Source organism: Bombus impatiens, unplaced genomic scaffold (assembly GCF_000188095.3).
Source record: "Bombus impatiens unplaced genomic scaffold, BIMP_2.2 scf_0019, whole genome shotgun sequence".
Taxonomy (NCBI): domain Eukaryota; kingdom Metazoa; phylum Arthropoda; class Insecta; order Hymenoptera; family Apidae; genus Bombus; species Bombus impatiens.
Genome location: NT_176438.1, coordinates 624,997 through 650,951, shown reverse-complemented (window position 1 = coordinate 650,951; position 25,955 = coordinate 624,997). Strand labels below are relative to the sequence as shown.

General features: G+C 33.5%; 3 protein-coding genes, 1 long non-coding RNA gene and 1 pseudogene across 13 annotated transcripts in view; 1 reads left to right on the top strand and 4 right to left on the bottom strand.

Moving 5' to 3' along the window:
- LOC100746285 (tyrosine-protein phosphatase non-receptor type 2) overlaps positions 1-333 on the bottom strand; it is a 12,172-nt gene extending 11,839 nt beyond the window's left edge. For all 4 annotated transcript variants that reach the window (XM_012381955.3, XM_012381962.3, XM_012381931.3 and 1 more), the window contains exon 1: positions 10-333. The gene's annotated coding sequence lies outside the window, so the exon portion shown is untranslated. The remainder of the gene's footprint in view (positions 1-9) is intronic.
- Positions 334-1,457: 1,124 nt separating this feature from the next.
- Positions 1,458-3,127, bottom strand: LOC105680262 (abasic site processing protein HMCES). Its single transcript, XM_012380928.3, has 6 exons — positions 3,049-3,127; positions 2,730-2,952; positions 2,184-2,495; positions 2,006-2,113; positions 1,734-1,888; positions 1,458-1,619 (listed from the first exon to the last, which is right to left on the bottom strand). The coding sequence occupies exons 1-6, from the start codon at positions 3,066-3,068 to the stop codon at positions 1,484-1,486; spliced, it is 954 nt and encodes a 317-aa protein (XP_012236351.1). The 5' UTR covers positions 3,069-3,127; the 3' UTR covers positions 1,458-1,483.
- A 182-nt stretch (positions 3,128-3,309) lies between these two features.
- Positions 3,310-8,809, bottom strand: LOC112212228 (annotated as a pseudogene).
- A 54-nt stretch (positions 8,810-8,863) lies between these two features.
- Positions 8,864-10,991, bottom strand: LOC112212433. The gene is made up of 3 exons (XR_002946265.2): positions 10,667-10,991; positions 10,126-10,300; positions 8,864-10,044 (listed from the first exon to the last, which is right to left on the bottom strand). It is a non-coding gene; the product is annotated as an uncharacterized LOC112212433 (long non-coding RNA).
- LOC100746165 (sarcospan) lies at positions 9,080-25,910 on the top strand. Of its 7 annotated transcripts, none has more exons than XM_024365853.2 (9): positions 9,080-9,371; positions 12,480-12,508; positions 14,077-14,418; positions 14,765-14,996; positions 15,755-15,935; positions 16,490-16,690; positions 23,681-23,847; positions 23,940-24,035; positions 24,333-25,910. In XM_024365853.2, the coding sequence occupies exons 4-9, from the start codon at positions 14,871-14,873 to the stop codon at positions 24,738-24,740; spliced, it is 1,179 nt and encodes a 392-aa protein (XP_024221621.1). In that variant the 5' UTR covers positions 9,080-9,371; positions 12,480-12,508; positions 14,077-14,418; positions 14,765-14,870; the 3' UTR covers positions 24,741-25,910. The 7 variants fall into 7 exon arrangements, with proteins under 7 accessions (XP_024221621.1, XP_033175431.1, XP_012238312.1 ...); XM_033319540.1 differs by having other exon boundaries at positions 12,480-12,657; positions 14,836-14,996; XM_012382889.3 differs by having other exon boundaries at positions 12,480-12,657.
- The last annotated feature ends 45 nt before the right edge of the window (positions 25,911-25,955 follow it).

The window sequence follows — 25,955 nt, the reverse complement described above, 5'->3', positions numbered from 1 at the left end:
GGCTCGTTCGCGACTCTGTCTCTCCGGCGCTCGAAAACGACAAAATGAGACGAGGCACGCGAAGAGGCTGGGCCCCGGCCGTGCACGATCCTGCTCTCTCTGTCTCCGAGAAAAAGGCGTCTCAGGCACGAAGCGGTGCCATGCGTGACGCGGATTATTGCGAAGGGTAGCCCCCGCCGCACGGGAGACGAAAACGCGTAAGCACAGCTCACCAGCCAGACGTACTTACACCTTCGCTATCTAACGTACACACTGTACCCACTCTGCAAACTCGGACCACCACCGTTCACCTTCGCCGCCGCTGCTACCACCGCGAAATACAAGATACGAGCCAACGTGCTGACATCTGAGGGAAACCGGCCAGTTTCTAGCCCCCTCCATCTCTTTTTCTATCTTTTTCTTTATTGCTGTCGAATAGGATTCAAGATAGCCATCGCCATGTTGACAACTATTGCGCATGCGTACTGATACGCGCCAGATAGAATTCACTTTTTCAAATAGCTCTTTGGATGTTTAGGAAAGTGATTAGAATTTTCTTTAAGATTTGTAATAGATTACATTTGGAAATTGCATAGTATCGAGAAAGAAGATTATTAAATTTATTATGGAAGCATGAGGAGTAAACTCCAGATATTTTAGAAATTTCTATGATTTTCTTTATTATTTCTTGAATAACCAAGGATTCATGAATGACCCATACCATTAGATCCAAACTTATACATTTTTCTTTTACAAATAAGCCGCGGATTTTTACGCAGATTCATATTTTCTTAGAGGCAATTAGAATAGTAGGATCTAGATAGCAATTTGTTTTACCAATTAAATATTATAAAAAATAGTATATTTTAGATATTTTATGTACACATGTACACTCTACGCATTTTTGTATCTTTGAATTTTTCTAAACGATATAAAAGTCCGCAGTCTATTCATAAATAATTTATTACTGTGTAGGGGATAAGAAATGGATTAATAAATTTGAAAATTATAAATAAATAAATTTTTCTCCCGGTCGATTTTATAGCATTAACATTCTTATGAAAAGTTATTCTATAACTTTCAAAATCGCAAATAATCAATCCTTTTGCCGATTATTTGAAAAACATCTAAATGTCAAATTACCTAGCTATAGCCTACAAATTACCGAGCGACTTAATTGTGACAGTATAAAAAAATATATTAAAACACAAAAGATAAAGAACACGCGTTCGAGATGATACTGTTTTATTTATAATACTGGAGTTTACAGATCTCTATTTTATTCTTATTTTATGATTTAATGTTGAATAAACATAGACTATATAATTAATTAAAAGATACTATTACGAAGATATCTAAAATATTAATATTACTATATGAAGTACAAAAATATAAAAGAATTTGTAATAAATATCCTTAAAAAACTCAATATTTATTTAAAGTTGATACTTTTGCGGAAACAAAGTTGTCCCTGAGACTTCGTTTGTGGATTTGGATGAAACAATTAGCTTTTCTTAGTAATTTTTGGTGGTATGTTGTCATCTTTCTTAGTTTCAGTAGTTTTTCTTTTAGCTGAATCTGCAGACCCCTTCTTCAACCAGGAAGCCATAAAACTACTAGGGTTGCTTTTTTTCTCTCCTCTGTACATAATGGAATTAGTAAATCAATAGTCTGACATATCACTTCACAGGATTAAAAGTTCATAATTCTAATAGTGAATAGTTAATTGTACCTTTATATATATATATACGTACGCGTCTTTTGTCTCTTTTCTACAATCTTCGCCTTTATACAATACATTGTTTACACGAGATGAGACTGTATGCCAACTTAAATCACCATCTGACAATGTTATTTTGTTTAATTTTTCAATGGCGTCGGTTATTGGTAGCTCCTCATTCAGCCAGACCTATTATTAGAAACATAAACATACAGAGATAGTAATTCATTCCAATAAACGATGACACAAACTATGTGCGGAAAATATTTTTTGTCAATATTTATATAAACATTTTCATTTCCTTACCCTTAAGTCTTGTTCTTCATTCAAAAACACAGGTACTCGATTATGCAACCAAGAAAGAACACCATTTGCCTCAGTAGTAATTATTGTACAGCTATATATCTTCTTACCCTGAAATGTGAGTTACCATACCTGTAGCTTTCTACTTAAATTGTACATAAGTCCAACATGTTGCATTTACTTCTCCAGTTGAAAATATATTAAAAATTCCCGCCATCTTTAAGACTTTAAATCCTTCCCAACCGTTCTGTTCAGACCATTCATCCTTCCACGTTGAAGGATCATCTACTCTTACTCCTTTCTCCTGACTAGCATAAATGTAATATGGTTGTTTAGGATCTTTCTTCGTTTTCCCAGCTTTCCATTCATAATATCCTTCGCAAAGTACTATGCATCTTTGGCCATTGCGTAATGGTGCGCTATACAACTTGGAATTTTTAATATTTTCCAAACGTGCGTTATGCGTCGACAATGTGTGCTTTTTGTAATCCCCCTTAAAAAAGAAAAAGATTTGTAATATTTTTTCCATTTATGCACTAATAAAATTGATTAAGAAAAAAATGTGATAACTTATTATTATCTCAAGGAGATATAATCAAAGTGTTTACATTTGATAGGCACACTTTGAGGCAACGTATTTGTTGACAAATACAAATTTGTTAACCACTTAACCTATCCCCATCCGTCAAATGTCATTGTCAACCTAACCTTGTTTGTAAACACTAACCTCATGCCAAGGTGGGATCATACTCCACATCATAGCACAGAGGACTCTTTCTTCCTCTTTACCATAGCGTGAACCAGCAACGATACATGGAAGAACGTCTTTAGGCCCAATATTAGGAGATGGAACATATTCAATGTCACTTTTGGCCCATGATGTCGTGCATCGTTTACCGGCTGCATTCTTGTAATCGCAAGCACGACACAAAGTATCCGGATTCAAGGAACTGTAAAAGTATATGTAAATTTCTTTTGTCGTTAGCAGATTGCTATGTTTGCGTGTCATGAATTAATTACTGAAATTACGTGATGAGATTACTCACCAAGCCACTCGACCACACATGTTTCTCGCGCCACTTAGTTCATTAACACAATAACGCCACCTATAGCATGCTAAAGATATCTGGCGGGAATTTATAACTATTTAGAAAATCATGTCTATATTCTCATGTTCTTTAATGCGGGAGGAATTTTGTAGTATATTTATTACTTAAAACATTAAATTATTTCATATCAAGATGTCTCTTTTTTTTTTAATTCGCTTTACAAATTCTAACAATTAATATTTATAAATGATGAATTTTTTAGTAACAATTTAGTAAAAATTTATTTGATGAACAATTTTGTGAGATACTATACGATTCATATAGAAAGCGTATTTGCGTATTTTAAAATGGACAATATCTGCGGAGTTCGTGCATGAGTTATTTATCTAGTTGCCGGTAGAGGTAGACAGTTGTTTGTGGAAACATTATTGTACCAAGGCTTACTTTTTTAAATATTTCAAATAATATTTTTATTAATTTTACATATTTTAAATAATTAAAGTAATTTTCTTTTGTTTAACAGAGTATGGTTCTAAATGTTCTAGGTTAATGTAATACATTACTATCGACAATTAACGCGAACTCTATCCATCAGAAGCTGAATTTAATTATAACAAAGTTCATCGTTGTTCCATTGTACTTATATCTACTATAGTGGATCTAGCCTCTGTACTCAATTTCTACAATTAATCATGCTACACTTACGTAACATGAATATTAACCTCAATATGTTAATTTTATTTAGTTTCCTGTGATATACGAAATGTGATTGAAATGTATTACAACTTGACCCGATTGCACATTGCGTTGGCTTCTCGTAGCTGTACGTAAATGCAATTCTCTAAATAATGCTTCAGTGCAACAATGCTTCCTATACACTTGGACATTAACACCCAAATGTTGAATAATCAAATAAGTATTTGATGATATAGTAAAACTTCGTTTATATGAACATATTGGGGGACAAGCAGTTCATAAGAACTCACTGATTCTTCCACTATATGAACGAAAAATCACAAGTGGTTGGGAGAATCAACGAACCCTTATTATGTATATGATCTATCCCAATTTACACATCTTATCTTTACGATAAATGAAGTTCTACTGTACTTTTAGGTAATTTCGTTTTATAAAAATGGTAAGTCAAAAAATGTAACATTGTAAAATGTAAAAATGTAAAATTGTAACAGCAACAATTACAACTGATGTACATATTGTACACAGTTTTCCACCACAGACGCACATGATTGTCAGGAGAAATCGTGAAAAGAAACGATCGCTTTTCTCGCTGAGTTCATTAGCGGCACAAATTAGTGCCTATACTTGAGCGAACGCATCGTGCCAGTATTTTCTACAGGCAAAACGAATCGGAGTTCATCCGATGAGCATTCACGATGCGTTTCCACGCGTACGAAAGGAATGTGTCCCTTCTCCACCTCGTTGCTTATTGTTCGTTCTATGGGTGCGGTTTGATTCGTCTGCATTTCGATCCAATTCCATTCTTCTCTACCTTCTAATTTCCTTTCTTCTTTTTAGTAAACAAAAATATTATTATGTTAATAACAGGTTCCTTTTTTTGATGTCTTCATTTAATAATTCATTTTTTTATACTTTTGTTGTGGTTTAATAATTGATTTACTCTGCCAGACACAAATAACATCTTTCCTATTTGCATTTAATTGACGCATTATCCTTCGTTCAACCTATAATTTGCAATTGCAATTACGTATTTACAATTATAATATTAATTATAATTTTATCGCGCTATTCTGTTCTGACTGTATTATGTTTTGTAAAAATTGTTCTTACTTGACATTTTTAAAATACTAGTCGCATTGTTCTTCTTTTTTCATGTCCTGATATGTTTTCTTCTCTTTTTTGTTGTACGTTTCTAACTGGCTGCATATGGACCATCGACATTCCAAGATACTAGTAGATAAAACACGAAGGGCTGGGGGGATGCTTTCGTTTCTCCCTCGTCCTCCTAGAGAGTCCTGTTTTATCTCTCCCGGATTCCTGAACGCCAACTCATCGCGCCTTATTGTGATGTTGATGTCACGTCTAGACCGTGCCGTGTCTACGCATTGATTCGCGTGAATTAAAAATTGGAACGTGCATTTTATGCACGTGCACTTCTGCCATTTTTCGATCTATAAGTGTAATTGGATAGAACAGAGCACTGAATGGAAACTGAAATGGAATTAATAGGTATATTAATAGAATGAATAGAAACTCAGTTATGGTCGTATATTATGAATTTATTATACAGGCTGGTTGGTAACTGGTGGTACAAGCGAAAAGGGGGTGATCCTACGCGAAAAAAGAAGTCGAAAATATAAAATAAAAATTTTTCGTTCGAGGCTTTGTTTTCGAGAAAATCGACTTTGAATTTTCGCTCGGTACGCGTGCGGTACGTTATAACGGATCTCACTGTAGATCGTTGTCTCGATGGAAAAATAAAAAAAAAAAAATTTTTATTCTATATTTTCGACTTTTTTTCGCGTATATTTCGTGTATATTGTGATATTTTGTGGTGTTTGGTATATCCATTGCTTATTTAATATTTACTACAAGATAGAATTTTTACATTTATAAATGACAGTATTCTGATATTTCCAGGAAAGTTAGAAAATTATTTCGGAGAATATCTAGTTAGTAAGGCTTAATTTGATATCTTGAGACGGTGCTAATTAAGAACCGCTATTCCCCGTCGGCGTTAAACTAGATTGGTAATCAAGCCTGGATACTTACCTGTGTTCACTAGTGATTCATGAGGCTAGTGACGTTTATCGGAGATCAAACACGAAACTTCTGATTAAGAATAAAAAGACTCAAACGAACAGGACGCTTCGAAGGTAATAATGAATAGTTATTAAAATCATACGAGTCGTGAGACAAGAAATGCGTAGTTTTCAAGGAAGAAAAATGTTCGACCTTCAGAGTTAAATTCTTCGCATCTTCTTTCTATGAAAAGTATCGCTTGCGTTGAAGCAATGGTAATCATCGATAAAATGGAATTATATTTGTGTTTGACGTCATCGATGAGATCCTTCAAACAATTTAGCTTCAGAAACTTTTCATGTCATGTGTGGTGCCTATGCATTTTCCACGAAACAGAATGAGTTTGTAACCTTTCCTTTTATCTTTATTTCTCTCTTGACACGTTTTTTTCAATCACGTTTCTTACAAATTTTGTATATCTTCTATCTTCTTTTGTAGAAGCTAGATATCTTTTAACTTTATTTTTGCAATATTGGGTATTTTTTTATTCTTTAAAGAAACATAAAGTTTTTTGATCTCTTCAACTATTATGAGCCAACCTTATATTAATGTTTATCAACATTTAATGTATACTCAAATACTTAGATGAATCATTCCTTAAGAGATTAATACTCTCTCTGTCAATTTTTAAATTTTACACCCTTTCATTTTTCCAGTAGTTCAAAGAATTTTCTATCTTCTCTTGTTCCAATCCTTTTCCAATCCTGTTCCAATTCCTTCTTGGCTCATTTATATTAAGCGATGGGGCGTCGATAAATCGTTAAGCGATTAACGTATCACCGCTAAGAGCGAGGGGAACGCGTTATCTCCGCTGGAAATGGAATTTCTCTCGCGGCCGGCGTGGTTCTTTTGTGGCTCTCGACTTAGACGATTTCGAGAGACCGGTTTCATCCGCAGGTATTCGCGAACCTGGCGGCCTTTCCCCTTCCAATCGTGGACGACCGCTAACGACATGGATGAGAATAAAACAGAGAGACAGAGGAAATACCAATACGTTCGAACGAGAAAGAATCGTAATTTATATGGAACCGGTCGTAGGTGGTACGTCTCATTAAAGCAGAGGAAATGATCGTGGATGAATGAACGGCGTCGTGTGGGTGGCTGCGATTGCCAGCGGACGGCTAGAACAAAAGTGAAACGTTCCACTTGTACTTGGTAGTATATATTGTTCCTTCAACGTTATTTGAAAAATTAAAGATTGTCAATATAAAAAAGATTATGTATTTATCCTAATATTTAGGAATATCCTAATATTTACTTACATTGCAAGTGATTAGAGATATGTAATCGTGTCAGCTGATGGAAAATCAAGTTAGCTGAATCAAGGTAAAGATCAGCCGAATTCGCAATAGTAATTGTGTGTGACACACAATCTGATTACTGAAAGTTATCCGATTCTGAACTTGGTGGTTTCCTTTGCTTTCTACGCGACGCAGATGCTTCCGATATGAATGAACTCCATTAAAAGTTTACGTTCTTCCACAGCAAATGCGTAGCTAATCAGAAACATTACATAATAATTAATTAAGTTTAATCAGATTGGTATACATGTTGATTGATATTTACATATTGATGCAAGGCTTCTCTATGTAACTTTATTGAAAAAATTCCACTAAAAAGAACTTGTCCATTGAATTTATTACCTGTGCGTTTAATCATGTTGTCGACCTTGGATTTTATTGTACCGTTTTATCTAGAGTTTTACGTGACTATGCAACGTCTTACATTTTTTGCACCAACTGCCCTAAGGTGATCCTTTAAAGCGGAGTATATATCATGATCACCATTCAACAGGAAAGAAAACAACGACGAAAAAAGAGTTGCAATAAGGCTGCAAGAAATTGTTCAAGGTAAACGTCAACTGTTGGGCATGACCGATTCCCCTTCTTCTTTCACCCTTTTTCTCGCTATGACAACTTCCTTCATCGAGCCTCCTTCTGAAACATGGTGGAGGACGTGAAAGTGAGGGGACAGTGGTGCTCAGATAGTTAAAAAAAAAAGTAAAATCGTTTCTCTGGTTTCAAAATCAAGACATGCGGCTCTCTTATACGTATAAGTAGAGGGAAGAGAGATATAAAGTATTATAAATAAAAAAGGTGTGTCATTATCTACTATATAACAGATATATCAAAAGAGTTAACAAACATCGAAACCCCCTAATTACTAAATTACTTAATACGTCGGTCCAGATCCGCAGCCTAAGAAAACACTATACTAAGCACTAGATTCAGCTACATATTTCTAATAAACAATATTTACTTATTAATAATATTATTATTTATAAATTATACTTATTTATAAATTATGCTTACTTATAATGAGCTAATAAGTTTATTAACTTATTATAAACAATTAGCCATGTCACTGAGAAACTTACTCAAAGTTCTCAATGCAAGAATTGATTGTAAAGTACTTGTAAATAAAAAAAAAATTATCTACTATAAATAGAGATTATGCTGTATATTTGTATAATATTGAGTTAAAATATATTATATTATATCAAGATATTTTAAAACAAGATTTAACAAATTTTTGAAATTTTGTCTAAAAAATATAAATAAAAAAGTCGTTGATCATTACATTTTTACTAATGTAATAACATTTTTATCCAGAAGTTTCTCTTCTAATCTTTCTAAAAATTCTATACGAGATATTTAATCTCTTTTCGTCATTTGAAAGATCAACTTTAAAAGATTGCGCTGTAGTTGTACTAGTTTAAAGCAATTACTATATAAAAAACAAATCTATAGTCTTTTGTTATTCGTTGTGCAAATCTCGTAAGCGGTCTTTGCACCGTTTAAGTCGCATGAAATTCGAAATGTTTTGTTGATGGAAGTGTCCCTCGCCAAGTAATCGTCATCTGCATCGTGATTCGTACGATTTGAGGTACGCTGACACCTGGTATGCCTCGACTTTGGTGAACACTTTGGTGGGGTCTCGGGAGCCTCGTCGAGACGCGCGAAACTGGAGACTTCAGTTGTCACTGCGACGCCAGTGGAACAACATTGTGTTGTGTAATTTTTTCTCGAGGAATCTAAATTGTTAAGTTATCCATACTGCTACTCACGCGTTGGTAGTTCCATAGAAAAACGATGTTTTTGTGTAAAAATAGAACTTTAATAAATTACCATCGGACTAGATTCAACAAGTGTTCTTCATTCAAGTGCTTCGTACAATTTTTAAGTAAAAAACCTTTTCATCCTCGGTAAACTTGCTTTTCTGATTAATAATTTCAAATATCTGATTAATTTAAAATGAAAGTGTATTTGAATATTTTCATTCTTTCTACTTTTTAATTATATTTTATTTATATTTATCATTGCTTAATAGTTTTTTCCTATGTAAAATTGAATCAATGGTGAGAAACAATAATCAGTGTTAAATTATATAACCGGACATTCAGTGAATACCAATTGTACATTTTATCTAAATTTGACTGATCAAGGACTCACACGTGCCGAATAATAAATCCTGCAAGGATCGATAGCTGTGGTATGGGAAGGAAATCAGTGGACATTTACTGTTCTCCAGAATCCTAGGTATTTATACTGGCAGTTTCTCTCTCGTTTCACTTTCCTCTGACGATGTTCGTTAATTCTGTAACAACGAATATATCGGATCCTGGTATATATTTATGTAACGATTTATGTTACGTTACTAAGACGTAGTAGCACGAGTATTCGCGCGTGCACATTAAGCCAGCAGCTGCGCGGATATCGTAAACAAGAAAGAAGACATTTGTCTTGTCTGATAACAGTGATACAATAAACGTATAAAACCGAAGGTCTCCATTCCGAAATATACTGGAATTTAATTACTTCGTAACAAAAAAGATTGATGTCATTCTCTTGTTCAGACAGACATAAAATAAACATGTATCTTCCTGAAAGACTGAAGACAGAAAAAGAGATATTTATGAGTAACATAAGCTTTGTATTATTGTGAAATATTCTCTTTTTTAAAAAAGAAGATATAAATGTTGTCTAAGATTTTAAAGTCCAAATAGAGTCGCACGAATAGATGACTTGTTGGCGAAGATATGCTTTTCATTCTATTGTATATTGTATGCGTACAAAGGCTCGAAGACAGGATCCTTCCGGTGATCTTGCCTCTTTTAAAGCTCATTTTGTATGAAAGACGTCGAACAATGGCGTGTAAAATAGGGCGACATCGCACTTTCAGGCCTCGATAAGAGTCGCACGTTCATGAACCCTGGGAATGGTTTGTAACCGGAGAATTTAATTAGAATAATCGTAGGTCGCACGTGCTGAACGTTTTCTCGCGCAAACTTACTGAATTCCCGCCTTTAAGTGTCTGGAATGCGTTGAATTATTTGCGAATCTTTGAACTTTTCCTCGTCAACTAGTGTCAGTCACTTTAGAATATTCTGTTGCATTAAAAAAGAAACATCTTAGGACATTAGCATTTTTATACGGTATGTATTTTTCCTTCACCTGGCACCAATCACCTATGGATATTTTATCTTATTAAAAAAAGCAACATCTGAATTGGTTTTTCATGTCTATGAATAATTAAGAGAAAAATGAAGAGAACTTTAAGAATAAGAAAAAAATATTACAAAATACATAGTATTATTGAGAAATTGTAATATCTATAGCATATGTATTGTATGTATATTAAAAAAGAAAGTATTGCAATTACATTCACTATCAATAAAATGTGTTGTACACAATATTATTCTTTACGTCTCTTCATTTATAAAATAATTACCTTTGTCTTTGTCCAATTAATTGTATAGTAATGTACATTCTAATATAATTCAATTCATTGATGACGACAATTATAATTTATTCTAATCATGAAATATACGTACGCGTATCAATTATGTATACAGTTGATCACATTTTCATGAGTGCAATTGCTAAATCTGATCCAAGTGCGGGCTTGCACTTTGATGTGATCTTAATCATGATAAGGACATTGAATTAACTGCTGTACAATTTATTTTGGTCTCCATTTCATACGTTCTGTTGTTCCATTCATTATGATTCTATCTAAAACACATAGAGTATTTAGCAACATGATGCCCTTAATATTTATAACATTGGAATATTTTGCTTAGAAATTCTGAGTAATTGTAATGATAATGTAAGTCAAGTCGATAAAACAGTTCGACTATTTAGTATAACGGAATCCATCTATTGCACATGTTAATATACATAATTACATTGCAGGGATTAAGTTGTCCCATTTGTTTAATGTAACATCACGTATGATCGCAATTCACGACTTTTCAATTATTCTTAAATATTCTGAATCAGTCGTATTTTTTGTTAGCATACAAATATGTTTGTTACAGAAATACGTTTAGTAATAATTTAGATATAATACTGATATAAGATTGGATAGTAAGTATAGATAATATACTAGAGATTAAATAACCTATAAGATTATTCTTAAAAAAATATGGTTTTAAAATGATAAATATTGTTCAGATGGCAATTAAAGAATTTACGTAGAAAATGAAGCTATTTTCCTTTGGAACGCGATTATGTAATCTTATGAATTTTCTATCCTTCTTATAGTTGGCAACACTACATTTTGGCAGGCATACGTTCATACATCCACGTAACGCACAAATAGATCGCGATGGGTTTATCTCATTCCCTATAATTAAGTACAGGAATGATCGAGCGCGTCACTTTTACAAAAAGACTGACAGGAACTCATGAATTTTACGATTACATGGCATTCTAAAAAAAGCAGCGGTATTATTATATCTAACTTAAATGCAGGAAATAACTGGAAATAAGAGATAGTAACTGCGTTCTAGTCTAGTCTTGTCTCATTATGCATTCTTTTGTTATGAGGTTTTTTAATCGGCGCTGGTTTCCTTTGAGATATACGACAAAAAAGAAAAAACAGGAAAATTACATATCATTAACCATTTTAGAAACTTCTAGAATGCAGTACAAACCGAATCGAGTGGAAATTTTTTCTATCCAAGTCTAGTATCATATGAAACAAAACATTTCAGTACTTATATCTGATAAAAATACATATTTGGACACTATATTAAGCTTTTATGTATAAATTCTATGCATTATATGAAACATTTGAAACAATCTGAAAATGTATGTAGAAGTTACACGCACTTGCTACAAACATATACATTCAGCAAAGAAGTGGTATACAGTATAAATAACCAGCTTAAACATATAATAAATGATAAAGATGGTTCCACTGAATATTGAGGTTTATTGATATAATAGATAATTTTCTGTTTAAATATTTTCGTAATCTCTGTGAAATGTATATTTGCACTAAATATCTTGTAGCTCTTAAGTATGGACGTACATTTTTAGATTTGTTTCAAACTTTACCAATATAATCATTATAGTCACATCTCATTAAAACGCTAATAAAATTGCAAAATTTTCATTATAATATACATAATATATTCATAAAAGATTTCTGCAAATGTTGAAATACTTTTGTGAACTACTGTCTATGTCGTACATATTTGCAAATGATTTAATTGAGTTGAAAGCAAAGATTTAAATATGATAATCATGCAATTTTCTAGGCGTTCGCAAATCTTCTAGAGTTCAGTAAACTCCTGGTCACGGTGACGTGACTGTGAGCGCCGCATAAAGGGGCTTAATGGAGAAATGACTTATTTCCAGCCGTAACCCGAACACCGTTCCGAGCATAGGTAGGTCACATCATTGTACAGAGTCCCAACGCGCCACGGTTTCATTGCGTCGCGTACCATATTGCGCAACATCGGTCGGTATCTATTAACTTCAGATCTGGTATCGTGAAAGTAAAGCGCCGCTCACAGTCGTCTAATAGAAGATCCAGGTAGTACTATTGTATTATAATATAATGTTGTATTATAGTTAGATAATTAATAACGAACCTCTGTGATATAACTGACCATCACAAACATTGACGGAACATTTGACTTCAATTTTTGCGACTAACTTTTTATTTAAATTCTGAATATCAATAATTCAGAGTCTTATTTAGAGATACTTCTCAGATACTCATTTAGAAAGAAAATATGTATTTTTATTCTATAAAGAAAATTGAATTCAGAAATTGAATTCAGAAAACTGATCTTATACGAACTATAAAAATTTGTGTTACTTTGGTAAGAAACTTTATATATGAATTATATTTATACATATATTAATAGAGCACATATATGAAATAGAATCATAAATACTACGTTTCTATATTTACAGTCTTCTCAGCTACATACATACTTACTATTAAACGAAGAAAGTATTTGTGCTGATAATACATACTTTCTAACAGGATCTCATAACGTTGTAGCTTACTTCTGTAGAATTTTCTATATTTGTGACACATTCATTTGAAACTCACCTGTTGCATATTACGAAACATAGCTTCGCAATAGCAAGTTTTGTATTCGCTATGTACCACTTAGGTTATAACGCACGTGGTCCACGAAACGGGTATTTAATTGACTGTGCTTCTTGTCCCACGAGGTCAGGGCAATCGAATCAACGACGATGAACGATGCTCGTAGTTCCCACGGGAAAAAGTTACGTTTTCTTTTAAGTACGTTCCGAGGGTCTGCAAAGGGACCAGTTCATTCCTCCTGAGGAAACATTTCACGTGCAACGAGGTGTGACGTTTCATTATATTGTAATTTCAAATGATTCATCAGTCTGAAAAGATTACCTGACTTTGTTGACTTTTTTAGTATACGAATCATAACACATAAAATATATAAAAATTGTTTACATACATAGATAAAACTTTATATAAATTATTTTTACCACTTTCTTTTTATATTCATAAAAGTCAGTCATAAGTTGATAAATAGCTAGATACGCTACTGTATAATCATTCCAAATTGTAGAATATGCGACCAATCAAATTAATCATGTTCTTTCATCCTAGTTTGAAAGTTCGCCTGCTTAATGCACTTTCAATTATGTTCGACAAAAGCACTAGGAGTACCAAACTAGGCTAAATAACTGTTATTAAACTTTTTATTTCCGTAATTACTAAAAACATGTAAGTGTTTTTATAAGTGTAAGTATATTTATTAATTTTTATCATATCGGTTTCATTGTAATTACTTCTATATAATATATGTATTTATGTGTGTACATCAAATCGGCAGTTCTGTGTTAATAATTAAATACGCTACGTTACGCGCACTTTTCTCAAGTAATTGACACAAACCGATTGAATCAGAAAACGATACGTATATTCCCAGACTGACGATTTCTCTTTATTTTTCAGACGTTTACGGGGTGACGGATAGCGGGCGCACGTGACTGGTCACGTGGATAGAACATCAGAGAAATCGAGGAACGCTGATCGTGGTGATTCTACGACTGTTTTCCTTCGTTTAAACCCAGATAGAGAATTCGACGCGTGACTTACGATACATCAAAGGAGATTAAGAGAAATTTCTCCTTGATCCATCGTCCGCAAATCAGCCGTTGTGATTCATACAATGATTGTCTAAGGTGCAGGTGTGTTTGCGGGAAGTGGAAGATTTGCGGTTTGAAGATCAAAGAGGTGTAATTTCTCTGCCCGTCGCAAGGGGAAACCTTAATATGAGCTGACACGACCGTTCAGGTACAAATATTAACTTATTAAACAGATCGTCCTTTAATAAAAAATTTTATAATTAAAATGAAAAATCTTTCAATTTAATTTCGACCGAAATTTGGACAAATGTACTAAAAATAGTGAATCTATAAATAAATAAATTATTATATCCATGAAATTCGGCGTGTAAGGAGTTAACTCTTCTTCTCCGGACTTTAAAACAATTTAAATTATTTCGTTAAAAATTAAACACTTAGTAAAATTTGAAATCTGAAATTTGTAACTTTAAATTTCGATTTGCTTATTTGAATTTAAAATTCTGATTGTGTAATAAGTAACGTCTAAATAATGAATTTGCATTGTTCTATTTTAGTTGGAGACAGCATAGGTATCTTTGACGAGGTCACGAAGAAAATCTTATCACGCTTCATCGTAACTTCATAGCCGCCGGAAGTGGTAAGAAGAGGAAGAATCGCAGGATGCCTGGCGAGGTGCGCGCGCAACCCTTAGACCCAACTATGTACGGTGGTAGCATAATGCAGCCCGACGAGGAGATTCAGTACGCGCCAAGGAGTCGTCCTGTTAGCTTTTACGATAATTTTAAGGTGAGCCCTAGTACCATACCACGTGTTACTGTCTATGTTTATATCTTGATAGACAGTCAGTGTTGAGAATCCATTACAAGACTAATAATATCCATCATAATGGACAACGATATTTAATACTTAAGTATCATCAACTAAAGAGTACTTAAATAAAAATTAATTTTTATGTTAATATCTCCATATAAATGTTAATCGACTTTTCTTCTTACATTTATTTATGTTATTTAACTAATTTTTCAGACTGAATACTAATTAATTATCTTATTTTATACATAAGATAGAGAGTGGTGTGTGGTTGATCTTCTTATGAGATAATATATGTTTGTGGATCACTTACTGATCAAGTGCGTTCAATTAATTTAGACTTGGCTCAATGAGCAGTCTATAGTCTGACCACAAATTTGGTTAAACGAAAAATGAGAGTGAAATAAACCGCAACGCATGATGTATGAGAATTATCGACTCGTATATACATAAGTAAAAGTACACGATGTTTATGTGAGAATATGTTTGATCAACAACATCAATTTTACATAAATTACAGTAAATATATAAAATGAATTGCTGTAATTCGATCGTATAATTGGAAATTTAAATCGTTAAAATTAAATTGTTTTTTTTTTGTAGTATAAGTCCATGTATTTGATTATATGTTGTTGGTATAAAAATTACATATTGTTATATAGATTCTCTATGTCGTTTAATTGAAATGTGATCAATTCATAATAATCTCTGCATTTTCTTATTTCGCTGTTCAGGACGTGCCAATGGTGGCACCTTGCGTGACTTCCGCTCTAAGCGCCGACAATTTGAATCAGGTTCGTGACAACGGTATTAGCTCGTCGATGGCCACGGCCAATAACAACAATAACAACAATCGAGTGAGTAGCGCAGTCAGTGCTGGTAACGTGTCGAAGATCCAGAACGCCAAGGTCACCGGTAAGTTTAGTGAACTTATCATTCTTTTTTCTACTTAATTATTTGGAAACGGTTATTCATTATCAATTCAGATATAAGATATATGTACAATAACAAAAGAAAAATAAAATAAGTACATACTATTAAATGATGTTTTAATATTCTTCGTTATCTTCTCCACTCTTGAGTGTTAATTAAGATAACCGGAGGGATTTTTAACTTTAGACGGAATTGGATATGCCTCCACTCTCCCTAGGAAAGTTATTTGACTGTAAATAGAACGGTCACGAGTGAAATTCGGTCGGACACTTTGCTGGCACTAGGTATTCGAGCAAACTTTCTCGAATTTCATTTTATTCGTGCATCAGACAACGTCGTAGTAAAACAAAGCCGGGCAGAAAATCTTGCGCGCTTTCTAACCATACCATCTTGATAATATATATGATTCTAATAAAAAATTGAAAAAGAATCAATTTTTTTAAATTCAAATGAATTATAATCTAATTAAATTGGAAGAAATCTAATAAATTATAATTTTGCTTTTCTCGTGTAATGGTCGCAATTTACCGTGGCAGGTGCAGTATCGACAGGGAATATTGGGAAAATCTATCGGTTAGAAAAGGAAAAAGAGTTGGGTCGCGCCCCGTCAATGGCCAATTGTTTGTCAACCACGGTTCCCGTTAACCTGGCAGCCGCTCAAATTGCTGGTCGGCACACGCCCACGAGGAATTCCCTCAGGCACAGCAGAATGATCGTATTGCATCGCAGTGGTCATCGTAAGTACACAATCACTTTCTTTATTTAATTCATAAATCTCTACTTGTTAATTTCTTCCGTTGTTCTTTTATATTTCCATGAAATTTGTCTACTTATCTCCTATCAACATAGATAAAAATATAATCCTCTCTAAGAATTGACTTTCTAAAAAAGATATAGAATTAAGATAATTCAAATAATAAAAGAATTATTTTACTTTGTTAGTTTTGTAAAATATTTACCAAATAACAGTGTACCTTTTGTTAAATTTAATTTGTCATTAATTGGAGGCTAAGATACCATTGTTTAATCATATCCTCCTGTTGTTCTTAGGATGTTGCTTGGTTTTGCTATTATTATTTTCTGCTATTTAAAATCAAATACAAAAATTAAACATTCTAAGAAATGTAAACTTCAACTTAATCGATTCCTGCTTTATCATCATTATAACAAAGAACATTCAATTTTTTATGTGTATAAAAATATGGTGATATATTTTAAAATAGAGTGCAAAAGTTTATAAACCTGATAAAAATTCAGGTATGTGTAGTAAAACATGTGCAACAGAGTTCATGTTTAATTCATTTGTTTAAAATGTACCTTAAGAACTTACACTGCGTCTTATTGGTTTATCATACACCGTATGATTCACACTATTAGATATCCTAGCAGGTTGTACTTTCTCTGCTGACTAATTTCACAAAAAGTTAAAAAACCTTGGATGTATTTAAGCCCATGTCTATTAACACGCAGGATATCTCATATCGGATCTCTGGAAATTATTATTGAAGGTATTAGGAAGAGATTAGATACTTCGAAATTGTACCTAGAAGGTTGTATATAGTAACAGATTCTTGAAATTCCCATATCTCCCTTTACCATATTAATAATAAGTAAAATATCCTAATGTATAAAACCTGCTAGAAGAAAAACTTTCTCTTAGGAATTCTATACATTATGTTAATTATAGATACACGTCTCTTACGAAAATTCTTGACAGAGAAATGTTTTTGTGAGCAAATATTTAGTAATAAGATGACTTTACTATTTTTGCTTTCATGTTGAATAACACAGACGTAACGCTTGTTGATTAACGAAATCAGAGATCAGAACAGGTATGATACATGCGAACGAGGCTCGAATGTCACTGAGCGGCCTTTCACGGTGCAATAAACATTCTTTCGAAGGAAGGCGGAAAGCACAATATTGCTACAAACAATTAATAATTTATATCACGAGCGACGCATTCCCTTCAGGTTTCCTTTTTATGAAATCTAATACTCTAGGATTTTAAATTTAAATTTGTAGAATCTTTCGAAATTTAAGTTCTCCGAAGTTTGATTACGTTTAAACTCGTTGTATCTTATTGCATTTAGTTTTCTTCATCGATCCTTTCTCGTCGGATTCTGTATAATGTAATACCTATCTCAAAAGTTGTTTCTCCTAAGACATAACTTGTTAAATTATCACTTCTGTTAAAGAAAAGATTGGACGTCAATCGTTACACGTATACAGCCAGGTAATCATCATAACGCAAATTGGTCCAGAACAAGTCAATCTCTCTTGAGAGCCTTTCCAATGATGAAGACGCTAGTTGCGTGACTATGGCAATTTCATCCTGCATTTGTGACGACACAGTCACAATAAAACAGTGATATCGAGGTTGCTGCCAAGATAGTAAAAAAAATTATGGTTAAACCCTCAAGGTATAGAAAAGTCTTGACATGTTCTTCTTTTTCTTCCATAACAAACATGTTCCGATTTTTATAATCATGTTGTCCAATTTAATATTTCTTGTTGTTTTCATCTTGTTGTAAGCAGTTGTTTTCATCTTGTATAATATGATGTACAAATTTTGCTAAAATTGTTTCATTGAAAGCAGGTGAAACGAAGAGGTTAAGACTTTTTGGTCCGCTGGTTGCCGTGGCCGCTTTAAAGTGGTTACACATGCTTCTCTGTGAATAGCGGAAGTAGCAAGCCGGAAATATATCATGTGATCTTTTTTGAAGTGCATTCGTTCACGGGTTAGCGTGTACGAACTTTGGGTGTAACTCTAATCGCTTCTTCCGCTTTGCGTTTTATTTGTTCCTATACTAAATTTTTCAACAGCTGATTCATAGTCTATTCGTGTACATATGTGTAATCGAATTCAAAATATTTCACAAAAAATTTCCCGAATATCGTGATTCTTGCACAACTTCTATTAGCCAATTCCTGAGTTATAGGTTTATATAACTTAAGTAATATGATACTTTCAAAAAGAATAATATTGCGATGTTATGTCAGTTTAGCCAGGAATTTCTTGTTTTGCATTGGAACAAAATGCACAAACAACCGATACAATATTTGGATCCTTCATGTACAACGATGAAAGCCGAAGTCCAATATTTTAATGCAGATTTTGAGGAAATAAATATTGATACACAAGATATTTTGACTTGTTTTCGGTGTGTTGATTTGCTTAATTAAATTAACACGCTTCTGGAAAGGAGCGTTTTTTCCTCTTTGAAGTGTTACGTAAATAGCACGTGTGTCTTGCGAGGGTTTAAACGGATGAAATGTGAGCATTACTCGGTTTGGTTTTCTCCCATGTGGTAAAACTTGCGTTTGGTTCATCCCCATTCGTTGAATTCTATTTTCAGATGCAATAGGCAGAGGGTACTAAAAAAAAAGAAAAAAGAGGTCGATAAAAATTTCAGCAAAAAGAAATTTAGAATAGTAGAATTTTTCCTACTTCTAAAGAAGTGTTGATTTTTAACATTATAGTTTAATAATGAATGATATTAAGTTTATCATATTCATTATGAGTGCGTTGTAACGATAAAGCAAATGAGTCACGAAGCTTGACTGGAAGGTCAGATATCAAAACACGCGTATCTAAATGTTAACCTACATCGCTGCATGTTTTTAGTGATAATATACTGTGCAGCTGAACTATTCTTTTACCAATTGCAATTTTATATATTAATGCACGTCTATTGGTTATTATTACATTGCTACATTATCAATGTGAATCATATATCTATTCTCCATTTTTGTTAAGTTTACGTCAGTTGCGCCTGATTATAACCAAACTTTACGTGTCATACAGAATACTTGTTATCCTGCAAAGGAATATTTGTTTGGAAATTAATGTCACTCAATGTGAATAGACCTAAATAATTAAATATGATATATATCTGTGATTTTCAATATTAAAATCACAGACATGTGATATGTCGTATAAAAAGTTACTGAATCTGTCGTGATTATGAAGTGAACGTACACGATCGCGTAATGTACAGTGATATCTGAGTTGATTAAGGATTTTCAAGAGATCGGAAGTATCGTGGGCGATGGTAGTTCTCTACAATGTAGTTACACAATTACCGTGTTTCTTATTACGCAAGTTGAACACTCGAGTCATTATTCATGTATCGAGGTCACCGGATAATGGAAACGTACCACCCAGTACGTTTCCCCACTTGCGTTGTATACTACAATTTTTGGCTTGTCAAAGTCATTTCGAAGATGATGGTTCGAATAGTTTAGCTAGTTATCCTTACCTATACACTGTATTATCGCTGCACATGCTAGTACATTCATTTTCATATAGATGTCTCACTATAAAATCTCAAGTGTATCATAAGTATAATTATTTTAATTCAGTTAGTATTAGTATAAGAATGCAAGGCTATATTTTCATGTTAACGGAATTTCTATAAGTTTTTTGTAAAGTCCAGCATAGTTTTTGTTCGACCCCTGCAGACGATATTCTGCAGGAGAATCCTCTTCTCTTATAATGAGCATATATACACATACACATGCAGCAAATACAAACATAAGATCCGCATACAATGGGAACGACACGCATTCGAGTCTTGCATTCTTACACCGTGTGAATCGTTCCGCGAATGAAAAAGCGATAGCGTGCTTGCATCCGGCACAAATCACTTTTTTGTCATGGAAAATTTTAAATACGAAACATGACACATTTCACTTACATTCCATTATATCCATTATATAAAGAAGTTTCTTCTTTACTTAAATTTTATTAAAACATGTTTCTTACTCGCACTAAGTAATTTTTTAATTTCTATATAATAAATTTTCGGGTTATTTACATATTTGATCATATATATAATAATCACAGTAGTCGTGACTCGTTATTTGAAAATGTAACACATATCTACAATATTCATACACAGTGATGGACAGCAGAAAGTTAAAAATTGATATACTATGAATTTCATATAAAAATTTGTTTACCATATAAGTAATAATCGTCTATTTTATGATATATATATAATATTTATCGGTTGTTATTATTAAATATAAATCCATTTTGTAAAATTATGGTGTCTTTTTATATTCCTTATTTCATAAACTTTCTCTTGTCCGTTATTATATATTAAAGTTTTTTATAGTATGTGTTCAAATACTTTTGCGAGCCACTATAAATCCGATTGGAGACTAGTCCCAAGGGAGATTAATTTTTCTCTTCTTCTATTCTTGTCTGTATATACGTCTGGTACAGTTAGGACTCGTTCTATATGCAAGCCTCGTGCAAAAGAGACCCCTTATCGATTGTAGCGCGACGAATGAGAATGCGGTGTCGCTTTTTGCCCCGTCGTAAACTTCGTATATTCCTTTTCTCGCCATACGCGTTATTCGTTGGTCATCGATCTTCAGCCACCCATTAATATTCTTCGGGTGTCAACTAATATCCTGCAAGAAAAGAGTGAAAGAATTTTCTTTTATAAGGAGCATTCTACGCAGTGTAAAGCCCAATCTTCTACTTTTCTGAGCTTGTACCCGTTCTATCCCGTAATACAGTACAACCATTATAATTTTAAATCTTACCGCTTACAATACTGTGAGATTTCTTTAAATTATTCAAAATAAATTCTTTCTCTTGCAGATACGTTTTGCAACTCTTCAAAAATTACGTGATCGAAGGTGATGTTTCCCGCCCCTTTTCAAAATCTCCGTGTTTCATATGTGAATGAGATTTACTCATGGTATTGTAGGGTGCAGTATATCATTATCGACTGTCAGTCAGGCAACGAGGGTTTAAGACGCGTTCGCTATTCTTCGTGCGAAGAGCTTGCAGTGTTCTCTTTCCTGGACATGGGAAACTCAGCTGGGTATGCAGCCATACAGAATTATTTCTGGAGATTATTTCCCCCCTTTTCCAACCGAAGCTTTTCCAAAATCCTTCCAGGCCATTATGAGTTCTTCGATTCTACCAATATGGGTACTGAATACGTTAACAATGAATACAGAAGAATTATATATAAAAATAACAATCAAATCTTTTAACCTATTCTTCTAGCTAGACTGTGAATGTTTATGTAGATGAACTTAAGCAGAGATTTGTTTCATTTTATACACGTTTAATCATGTGCTTCGTGCTCCTCTGTATCTTTTTTAAATTTCTCATAAATGCATAAACATATATAGCCTACCGATAAAAATGTTCTTATAGTATCAATTACATAGTAATATTGCGACAATACAAATTTTTTCCATTCAATAGGAAAAGCATATTTTATTATATCTGCCATTACGTAAGATAATCTTAGTGCCTACGTTATAAATGAAATATCGTTAATTCCAGATTTCTTTGATCGTACCTGTCACCGATTTCGCAAGACCGCTAATGGAATCACGACCTATCGCCATCAACATTAGCACAAGTCAGCATGACGGTGGGCGAGAGCGTTAACGCGTTACTTTTCTTTTTTCTTTTTCTTTCCTCTACCTTTGAATTACCGTTGCAAACGGTGCACAAAGAATTCTGGTGGGCGAGTTTCCTGACGGCGAAGTTTGACATCGCATCGGCAAGGACGGCACACGTTCGATCGTTCGGTTGAGATACCTTGTAAGGAGGGACAGCGAGGTCGTTTCGTTCGGAAACTCTCCTTTCTTTCGGCCCTACATTCGTTTCTCAGAATCTGTCACGTCGTATCGACCGTCGATCGCTATGGGAAAATGTGTGTCGTGAGCTGCGAGAAAAACACCAGGAGATAGCACCGTACGTGCCCCTGTGTAAAAAGCGGCATGACTAGCTTCAAAGAAATCTTCCTCTCGCTCATATGTATATAGGTTATGGCTCATATTGAAGTCCAAGTCTTGCACTTCTCATTGATAAACATCAGTGTCATCACACGACTGCGGCTTTTTATGTATTTATAATAGCGATTTTCAACCGGTCATGGGAATTTTTTAAATATGCAATATCTGACTATATAGTCATTTTTTCCCCTTAGATTATCAAATAAGAAATGACAATATCCGAGATAACAATAACCATCTGATGTGAATGCCCTATTTTGAACCAAATATGTATGATATATTCTTTTGTTTTGGTGTGACATTGAATTTCAGTAATTAGGCGAAGAATATTGAAAATCGCTGATCTATAGAAAAAGGGTGCAAAAATACAAAAATGTGCATAATACGCAGAAATGTATAAAATATCCAAGAAGCAAATCCCTATCTATGCCCTGCATATACTCTTCTAGTTATTTTCATAAGAATATGAATTTGCATAAATATCCGCAAGCTAGTCATCACATCAGTATCATCATTTTGTTATTAATGTTTTCATCGGATTATGTACGAACGTATCGGTCATTGCATAATAGATAGAATGAAATCAATGTTTTGTTCGTATACGAAGTAGGTAGGATGGATAGAGGTATGTTATGTAATTGGATAGGTAACCGAATGGTATTAGCGATCACATCTTTTAACTACTCGTTAAGTGAGTTGGCATATAGATTAAACGTCTCACCTGTTGATAAGGTTTTATTTTTTGTTGTTTATCATTAGGTCCTTAAACGAGTTTAACTTCATTTTATCTTCTTAACTAATTCAATCCATGTATATATTTGTTTACTATGTACTTTACTCAATTTGAAAAAATGTGTGATGAAAGGACTGATCGCCGCGATAATAAAATATATAATAAAAATACAAATATTTAGTAATAGAACAAAATGTTTTAAATATTTCTTCTTTTTCAGGACCTCAAAAATTCCTACCGCCGTTGGTTTATCACTGGCGGTTAGGACGGTGTTTAGCAGTGTTGCAAGTGATTCTCGGTATCGCGATAACTTCGTTGTCATTATGGTTATTACTTTGGGCACCTCATCTACCTGTGACGGATAATCCCTATTGGAGTGGAATGCCGGTGAGTATCCAATCAATGATAGTCTTTGACCGTCTTCTTGGAAAACATCGTTTTCTGAAACACCGTTAATTCTTTCCTTTCTTCATTTGCAGTTGTTACTTTCTGGTAGCTTCGGTATTTGCTTGCTGTGCTGTTTCAAAAAGGAATACCCTGTCATGAGTCCTGGATTGTGTCTCACTTTGATCAAGGTGATTGTTCCTCATTTTAGAATACATGAATTATTATTTTCAAACGAAGTACTTTGTATTCTATGGAATTTTTTAAATGTCTAAAGACTAATTAACAAAATTTATTTAATGGTACATAAATTATAGCCTTCCTTGTAATTTAGATTTTAAATTCAGTCATCTTAAAGTAATCAAATGAAATATCTATTTTTTTCTTTTTTGTTAGTACCGAAGTTTGAGTCACATTTTTTATTCAACATAGTTTATTGCTTTATTATTTACGTATTTCCACTAATATCTTTTCTTTTTCTTAAACAGATAATCAGCGTGCTACTGGCAACTCTAGCAACAGTGACCTGTTCCATCGCGTGTGTATTCTCTGCGATACACCTGGCGCGTTTAATGGGCCTGGAATGCAACCCAGCGCGGGTATTAAACGCTACCTGCGTGTGCAGGCCTCGTGGGAATACGTCGAACTTCACCGAATCGGCAGTTAGATACATGGATTTGAATTGTCCCGAAGTAGAGAGTATTTTGATCATTCTTCTCATCTTTTCCACCACTTGCAATGCCCTTGGAGCCCTAGTATCGGGCTGGTATACCTACCTACATTGGAGTACCAGACACAAAAGGCCAAAATACATGCAAGTGAGAACCACTCCGATCAGTGGGAACAACTTCCTCAGCAGCAGGCCAATATACAATCCAAATTTGAACGAACGATGACAGTCTTCACATGATACTGACGAAGAAACATCGTATCTTCGTTATTCATCATTAACGATGGATGATGGAGTATTCTAAAGGTGTTTCGAAGTTAGCAATGACAGTTTCTCCCGGAAATTTAGCAGTGAATGTTACATAAACAACACTAACGGTGATTTTACTTAAAAAAACTCGTTGGAAGAGTTCTTTTTATATATGTGTTTTAATACGACAACGGACTAATAACGAAATACTTCTGTTTATATTGAGGATACATACCAAAAGTAACACGTTGAAATACGTGTGAGCTAGTCTTGGATAATAAAATAGATCTACAAGTGGTTCTTAAGCGAAAGTTTGTAATACAGTATGTATAAACTTAGGGAACATTAGAATAAGTGGTAAGAAATTATATTTATAATTGATTAAAGTGGTATTTAATAGATAAAAGTCAAGAAGACTAGGATAATGATCGCGTAATTGAATCTACTAATTATTTAAAAACCTTCTTAATGTGTTCTTAATATTTATTACACCATAACTAAGGAGTACATTGCTAAGTAGATAGTAATTGGTATGTTTTTAAAAAGGATGAACGTAATTTGTTGTTAACATGTCAAGTCATGTAATGCAACTTTTGATAATTCATCGATAATGTAGAAAAACTTCATAGGTTATAATATCTGAACTAAAACACATTCTCTTTTACTAAAGAATAACATACTTGAGTAGTCTCATATTATTATTATAAGGTTAATTAAAAGGAAACAAGTTCTTTTCGATGGTAGAAACGTATTCAGAAAGAAATCGAGTCAGAACTTGATTCCTGCAAAGTAATTTTCACGATTAATTTACGCGTGGATCGTCAGTATTTTAGGTGTATTATAGTAAAGAAAGCAAGTGAATGTATCGCGCGCGCGCGTGTTTGTGTGTGTGTGTGCGTTCGTTCATTCGTACGTATACCGTGTTTGTAATGTGAGCAAGAAGTAAATTAGGAGCATGAGTGAAACGCTTTTTAATTTCTATACTTGTATATCATCGATTTTATACCTCATCGCTATTCCTGTCTTTAAGGAATGAATTTTAAAACTGCATCTATAAATTATGTCATAACGTATGCACATTGGTAGAAAATCAATTTATCAAATTTTAATAGAAACGGATGAATAAATCAGTTCAGTAACAAAACATCTGGCTGGATAAAATTGACATGTTTGTATCTTAATCTCCTGCTTT

What these genes read in the sequence shown, in the direction of transcription:
- LOC105680262 (XM_012380928.3), bottom strand. Translation starts at nt 3,068, where the DNA reads ATGTGTGGTCGAGTGGCTTG. An exon ending in ATATATTTTCAACTGGAGAA is followed by an intron (nt 2,114 to 2,183) that starts GTAAATGCAACA and finishes CTCACATTTCAG; the next exon opens with GGTAAGAAGATATATAGCTG. An exon ending in AGAAAAGAGACAAAAGACGC is followed by an intron (nt 1,620 to 1,733) that starts GTACGTATATAT and finishes CATTATGTACAG; the next exon opens with AGGAGAGAAAAAAAGCAACC.
- LOC100746165 (XM_012382895.3), top strand. Translation starts at nt 14,871, where the DNA reads ATGCCTGGCGAGGTGCGCGCGCAACCCTTAGACCCAACTATGTACGGT. An exon ending in CCTATTGGAGTGGAATGCCG is followed by an intron (nt 23,848 to 23,939) that starts GTGAGTATCCAA and finishes CTTCATTTGCAG; the next exon opens with TTGTTACTTTCTGGTAGCTT. An exon ending in TGTGTCTCACTTTGATCAAG is followed by an intron (nt 24,036 to 24,332) that starts GTGATTGTTCCT and finishes TTTCTTAAACAG; the next exon opens with ATAATCAGCGTGCTACTGGC.